Raw genomic sequence first — 7,781 nt, forward strand, 5'->3', positions numbered from 1 at the left:
CAAAAATGAATCCAGGGGATTTCCCTGGCGGTCCATTGGTTAACACGTCACCTTCCAATGCAGGTTCAATACCTGGTTGGGGAGCTAGGATCCCATATGCCTGATGGCCCAAAAAACCAAAAGCATAAAAACAGAAGCAATATTGTAATGAATTCATTAAAAGTTTTAAAAATTACCCACATCAAAAAAATCCAGCAACTATATATAAATTAGTTTTAAGTAATTAGTACATATAGGTTATCTAAAGGTATACTCGCAAGCTTCTCTCAAACGTAGCTGAGTTTTAGTTGACTATATAGTCTTAAATTCTGTCTGCTTTTTTCTCTCTCTGAAAAGAAACTTTGAGCACAGTACAGACTTTCTTTGGTGGCAGTGTGCCAGAGTCTTGGTTGTTACTGTTCAGTGCAGTAGTTCACAAATACTGCACTGGTACTGACTGTGTAAGGATCACTTGTGGAGCTTATTAACAATACAGATTCCTGGGCCCTCGGAGTCTGATTAGTACGTCTGGAGTATTGCCCAGGAATCTGTATTTCACAAGCTTCCGTGTGATTCAGACAAACAAATCAGTTTTGGGAACCCCTGATTCAGTGCACTTTCAGCAAGAAACAAGCTGTGAGATTTTTTTTTTTAGTTCTTGAATTACAAATGTTAGAATAGGAAAGAGAAAGATTGTGTATATCATATGAAAGTGATCAAATTTCAAGACTTGAGCTTTTCTGTTTGTTTTTTTTTTTTTTGTAGGCTGGGATCACTATGGAAGCAACTTAGCATTGGGGGCAGGTGAGATCCTTAAGATTTCTCTCTTTCTGCCCTGGCTTTTCTCCCCCAAGGGACAGATTAATGACCCTATTTTTTTTTTTTTTAGTAGTATTACAAATATTCCTAAGGCTTGTATCAATATAAGGTACTGTTGGCCTTCATAGGCCAGACAGCATAATGATAAGCTGAATGTAGGTGTTTCATATTCCTTAAGAGGACTTTGAATGTTGTAAGCAAGGTTAAATAGAACTTAAGTGTATGCTCTTTGCCAAAGTGAAATAAGCTAAAAGGAAAAGTAGCAAAGGGAGGTCTTAAATTTCAGGGCTTTAATGATGCCATTTTGCTAAAATAGCTTTTCCATGATTTTTAATAGCTAATATCATGCCTTCATCATCTCATCTCTTTGGCTCAGTGCCATGGGGACCACCAATGCCAGTTCCTGGGAAGCCCTTCCATCATACATCGTATGCTGGGACCATGCCCATGGCTGGGGGGATGCCAGCTGGTGTACACAATCAGTTCATACCTCTACAGGTGAGACCTAGAAGATAATTGCTATATTTTTAAGAGAATTTTTTTTACTGTTCAAAGCTATTGATAAAATTTTATTTATTCAGTGATTTCATACTTAGTGCCAAGTAGAAGCCTGATCAGTACTGGAGTGGGTACTGAGAATATATTTTGACCACTGGTGAACCGTCTAACCTAATTCCTGCTGTCTGAGTTTGTGTTCTAATAAATAATTGTAGCAAGTAATAATGTCCTTTTCTAAAACAGTGATTTAAAATCAGGAACATAAATTTTCTTTATACTGAAATTATGGATAAATTTTAAATATCTTATTCATAACTACATTCCTTGAATTTCTAAAGTCTGGTTTGGAGATTATAAGTGAAAGTCACAAGTCAGCAATGCTTGACAAGTATTAGCAGCGTGATTTATGGTATTTTCTGACACTAGTTTTTTTTGCCTACATTGTTACTTAATTATTCTTTTATTCCTCAAAGGTAACTAAAAAAAGAGTTGCGAACAAAAAGAACTTTGAGAATAAGGAGGCCCAGAGTTATCAAGTCACCCCGCTTCACACTAGCCAGTCAGCATCTTCTGATGTCACCAAAGGAATTCCACAGGAGACTTCATCAGCTTCCTTACCATCCTCTCAGATCCCTCAACCTGCATCTTCTTTTCAAGTTGCAGCTGCTTCCCCAGGCCATAGTATGCCTCACCAGAAGTCGGCACCAAGCTCTTCAAGAAGAAAATCAAGAAAACTGGCTGTCAATTTTGGCGTTTCTAAACCTTCTGAATAAATTTGGTACTTGGAATTAAATTTCTTTCCTTTCCTCCCACCTTTTTATAAATCCATATCTGTGTCTCACAAGAAATTACAATGTACTATTTTAAAACAATACATTTCAATTAAATTTTTTAATTTTCTAGTTGCCAGGCACTTTCATGCTATTTAAAAGACTGTAAATCAAATTGTGCATCTTAAGTATGTACAATTTGTTTTACATCAATTATACCTCAACAAAGCTGTAAAAAAAACAAAACTAAACTAAAACCTTGTGTTAAAATACTATCAGTGGACTGAGCATTCACATGTACCACTCTAACCATTGGCCTTGTCATTAAAAGCATCCTGAACTATGAATTAGACATGGTACTGCAATAATAATAAACGTTTTTTTTTACACTGTCATTGAGGGATAATTAAATGGAGCATGAAAATTGGGCCTCAAGTATAATTTACTGAATGTAGATTTTATTTCTCTTTTTAATGATGTAATAGAATTGTCAGGAGAGTGGCGCTTATTTATAGGTATTTTAACTTATGTTCTGTTATCTCTGAGGGTCCTTTAGACCTGTTGTGACGTGATCACATTGTGCTGGTGCTGCCAGTTTTGCTTTATTCTCCATTTTGTACCAAAGCAATTTCAGAATACTGATCAGAATATTTCATTTAACTGCTTAGAACTATACATAGTGATCTAGATTTGAGGAAATAATTACAATTTTTTAGATTATTCAAGAACCAGCATTAGTTAACCTCTAATAAAAAAATTAAGTTTCAAAATCTACAGGGTATAATGATTACAAATTAATCTTCTGATAGAAGTACAAAATATTAATCATGTAGTTAAAATGTATTAGCCTTTTGTTTAGCTTTTTATTTGCTTACTTAAACATACATGACAGCTCCATTGTTGATCCATGAGTAGTGTTTCCTGGGATGATGAAATTCTAAATTTTTAAAAATTCCAAGGTTTGCACAGGCACAATTAGTATATAATACACGTTATTTACATGACAAATGCCCGTCCTCGTTCCCTTTCCATACTTTTAGCTTTATGCTGAACTGTGCCGTGACTCTGGCATTTTATCTGTACATGTCATGTGTGGGTGTGTGTTATTCAATCTGTGGCTGTTGAAATTATATCAGAGTTTATGAAAATTTCTCAGTGGTACCAGGGCCTGGATTTATATACATATATATATATACATATATATATTTATGCTTTAGTTTTTGTGATATGCTTATATTTTTAAGGAAGTAAGTTATCATACTTTTTTAAAAGTATTTTAAAAGTAGGAACCACAATCTTTGTATGGAGCTGCTTATTATTATATCTAGTTTCATTTGGCTCATTGAAAACTCTGCCATGAGTCTTAGTCTGTTTGTTTTTTAAAACGCTACTATTGAGTTAAATGGATTTCTTTCTCTAATTGCTAAATGTTAAGAGTTTCTCTAAGTGTTAATAGGATATTTGTATATTAGTAGTGCCTTTAGTATGAAATAAGTGTTCATTATTTGTCATTTATGATAGTCATGTGAGTTTCTATGATTTTATTTTCTATTAATTTTCCTAGATTCAGATGTTCATTGGTTCCCAACATTTCATTTTTGGGAATACATGTTTCTCTGTAGTAGGATCTGAAGTAATGAGGCTCAAGTAATTCTGAGAGTGTGTCCTTTTTGCCTCACAAAGTAATTTTTTTTTTATGGAAATACAAAAAAGTTGAATTGTGACATAAGATTATGTTAACCTCTACTACTTTAAAGTGTATGATATTTTTCACCTTATGTATCTGTACAAACTCCAGCATTCAAGAATTGCCTCACTCATCATTTCTCTGTGACCACCCTATATGAACAGTGTACAGCCCACATCTTTATTTAAGCACTGAAGAAGGAGCACATGCCATCTTCCAAAAACTTCAAGAGAAACTTTGATAAGCATAGTGCCACTGAACCCATATAAGGAGGTTTCCTCAATATTCAAACAAAGCAAACTGACAATTCTAGATGGATAGGCAGTAAGTGTTTTCTTTTCCTTCTTCTCCTAAAGCAACTCAAGACTAAAGAGAAATTAAAATGGGAGAGAAACCCATAATGACCAGATAGTGTCATGCATTCGTCTATATTTTCTTCACCTTGTATACCTGTTCCAGAGATGGGCCTGAGAGCAATAGGTGTGCTCTCTCTGGAGAGGATGTGAGAAGCAGAGACTGTATCTCATGACAGTCTTGAGGAGTCCAGGTCCACTGATAGATTTGGGAAACTTACAGTTTTTCCTTTGTGGATGGCACAGACTCAGACTACCCCAAAATTTAGAAATATGCCCATTCAGCTGTTGAATCTGTTGTGGACTGTGTGTGGAAACCGTGGACTGTGTAGAGCACAGAAGAGCAGATTCCCCAAAATGCTTCATGTTTCCACGTCACAAGAGCAGCTGAATCTATTTAAACTTTCCTCTCCTTACTAAAACATTATTTCTAGATAACTTTGTTCAATAAAGTTTTCTTTTCTTTTTTTTTTTTTGAGCAGATTAAGTGAATTGTGAAGCTTGGTCCTTTCAGTCCTTTTTACCATTTCCAATACATTACCTGAGTCTTATCATTTTACAGATAGACTGTATTAATTGATTTAAATATCATGCAGACTCATGTCTTAAACATCTGAGACTCAGTTGCCTGAAAAATTAATTTCACCTCTGTGTGTACTTTGGTTTCAATTTAAGACTTTCCTTGCTGTTCAGAGGGATAAGTAGTTCTTTTAGAACAGGCAAACAAAAGTTTGATCTTTTTTTTCCTATTGGTGGAAGAGATGAAGAACTCTTGCGGCAGGTTTTGTTGTTTATTTCCTTTTTCATGATCAGGTACTTGCTTTGGTTTTAAACTGATATTTTTCAAACTAGTCTGGATTTGGGAGGAGGGGCAGATAGGGAGGCAGAAGGCAGAAGGAGACCCGTTAAATAAGACCTGTCCTTCACTGCATTTTCAGACTATACTCTTCCTAGCTCAAGGACATAGATGAACTGCAGTGATTTATTTACTCACTTTTAAATCATCTGTTCTATTTGTATTAGTAAATCATACATTATCATAGTGATTGTCTAGTTTAAGATAGCTAGAGTTGTCCCCCTCCCCACTAAAGTTCATTCTAATATGCTTCAGCTCATTGTCCAGAGCCTCTTTTTTTAAAAAGCTACTATGTATGATTTCCCAGCTTTCTGAGCTTGCTATATTTCTTAGAACCATCTTGCTTCCAAATCGTGTTTTTACTGGGGAGGGGAATTCATTTATTGGAGAGAAATGACAGACATTCTCTACCTCTGAAAAAAAAAAAAGAATCACAGAAGTCCCCTTATCATTTTTATAGAGAGTGACAGACCTTAAACTGGCAGTGTTCTTTCTGTACATCTTATAAGCTTTGTCAGTGAAGCAGTCTTTTGCAGGAGCTTCCTTTCCTAGTTAGGATATGTTTCAGACAGAGCTGGCTGATATTTCCCTCAGACTGCTCCATCTTCCGCCAGGGAGCAGTAAGAGACCATGACGATCAGAACGAGGACAGGCTGGAGTTTCACTGGCTTATCTCCAACACCACTGATGCGTCTTTCAGAGAGGAAAACAGGTACTAGTCTTCATAGTTAAGAATATCGGAAATCCATAGCTGCTTTTGTGTTTGTTTGTGTGTTTCAGTGAATCAACAATAATGCCTTGCTCAATCAATGCATTCAGCCATCTCAAGTGCAATTCGTGATGGAGACTCTGGTTTCCAGTAGATAAAGTTTTACATATTTAAACCTATAAAAATTAATTTTTTTCCAACAATACACCTATTGCTGTTATTTCAGCAGTTGACATACTAGTAAATTGCCAAGGCCAAATAATTAAATGCCTGTAGATGTTTTAGTGATTGGAACCAAATCTTCATACTGTTTTCTCATGAAGTAATAGGAGTGAATTTTTTGTTTGTTTTGGAACTTAGGGGCTTTTTTTACCTTAAGTCTCATATTTTCTTTTGCCTGCATCCAATTGCTTCTTTGAGTGTTTGCATCTATTTTAATATATGAGTAATAGTGTACTGTATCATCAACATGTTCAACATTTTTTTCATTTAAACAATATAAGTATAATTCATACGTATAGATCTTAATTCTTTTTTTCCCTCACAAAAGTATTTTATAAGTAACTGGAATTTTTCATTAGATCTTATACAAAGCAGTATTTTATTAAAAATTCAAAAGGGAAGACTTTTATGTGCTCATTTTTTAGCTTTTGTTTTTTTAAATATCTATACATTGTCTGCAATTAAAGTGTTTTCAACTTGCATTGGAATGGACTCCAAATGTATTTTTGTTTTAAACTGTACATTTGTAGATTTTTGGCATGAAGTTAGCCTCAAAATGTTGTGTAAAAGGATTTTAAAATATGAGTCACTGAAAGAGTTTAAACATCTATACATGTTAAATGCTATATGGATTTTAATTAAACATTTGAGAATGATTTCATAAGCTTTTGTTCTTGTATGTTTGCAGTGATATTAAAAATAGATTACAGGATTCACTTAAACCTCATATCCATTTATATTGATGTTTGAATCTGTGTCAATGGGTGATAGAATTCCAGTTGAGGTATTCTAAATCCTGAAAGATGATGCTGTGAAAGTACTGCACTCAATATGCCAGCAAATTTGGAAAACTCAGCAGTGGCCACAGGACTGGAAAAGGTCAGTTTTCATTCCAATCCCAAAGAAAGGCAATGCCAAAGAATGCTCAAACTACCGCACAATTGCACTCATCTCACACGCTAGTAAAGTAATGCTCAAAATTCTCCAAGCCAGGCTTCAGCAATATGTGAACCGTGAACTTTCTGATGTTCAAGCTGATTTTAGAAAAGGCAGAGGAACCAGAGATCAAATTGCCAACATCTGCTGGATCATGGAAAAACCAAGAGAATTCCAGAAAAACATCTATTTCTGCTTTATTGACTATGCCAAAGCCTTTGACTGTGTGGATCACAATAAACTGTGGAAAATTCTGAAAGAGATGGGAATACCAGACCATCTGATCTGCCTCTTGAGAAATTTGTATGCAGGTCAGGAAGCAAGAGTTAGAACTGGACATGGAACAACAGACTGGTTCCAAATAGGAAAAGGAGTACATCAAGGCCGTATATTGTCACCCTGCTTATTTAACTTATATGCAGAGTACATCATGAGAAACGCTGGACTGGAAGAAGCACAAGCTGGAATCAAGATTGCCGGGAGAAATATCAATAACCTCAGATATGCAGATGACGCCACCCTTATGGCAGAAAGTGAAGAGGAACTCAAAAGCCTCTTGATGAAAGTGAAGGTGGAGAGTGAAAAAGTTGGCTTAAAGCTCAACATTCAGAAAACGAAGATCATGGCATCCGGTCCCACCACTTCATGGGAAATAGATGCGGAAACAGTGGAAACAGTGTCAGACTTTATTTTTCTAGGCTCCAAAATCACTACAGATGGTGACTGCAGCCATGAAATTAAGAGATGCTTACTCCTTGGAAGGAAAGTTATGACCAACCTAGATAGCATATTCAAAAGCAGAGACATTACTTTGCCAACAAAGGTCTGGCTAGTCAAGGCTATGGTTTTTCCAGTGGTCATGTATGGATGTGAGAGTTGGACTGTGAAGAAGGTTGAGTGCCGAAGAATTGATGCTTTTGAACTGTGGTGTTGGAGAAGACTCTTGAGAGTC

At 35.7% G+C, this 7,781-nt stretch overlaps 1 protein-coding gene across 4 annotated transcripts in view; it reads left to right on the forward strand.

The window, feature by feature from the left end:
- XRN1 (5'-3' exoribonuclease 1) overlaps positions 1 to 6,557 on the forward strand; it is a 112,441-nt gene extending 105,884 nt beyond the window's left edge. The window contains exons 41-43 of one of the 4 annotated variants that reach the window (XM_027544378.1): positions 745 to 783; positions 1,136 to 1,296; positions 1,770 to 6,557. In XM_027544378.1, the coding sequence (XP_027400179.1) occupies positions 745 to 783; positions 1,136 to 1,296; positions 1,770 to 2,069 (500 nt within the window). In that variant the 3' untranslated portion in view covers positions 2,070 to 6,557. The remainder of the gene's footprint in view (positions 1 to 744; positions 784 to 1,135; positions 1,297 to 1,769) is intronic. The other 3 variants (XM_027544387.1, XM_027544395.1, XM_027544402.1) reach the window with 3 other exon arrangements.
- The last annotated feature ends 1,224 nt before the right edge of the window (positions 6,558 to 7,781 follow it).

Source organism: Bos indicus x Bos taurus, chromosome 1 (genome assembly GCF_003369695.1).
Source record: "Bos indicus x Bos taurus breed Angus x Brahman F1 hybrid chromosome 1, Bos_hybrid_MaternalHap_v2.0, whole genome shotgun sequence".
Lineage (NCBI taxonomy): Eukaryota > Metazoa > Chordata > Mammalia > Artiodactyla > Bovidae > Bos > Bos indicus x Bos taurus.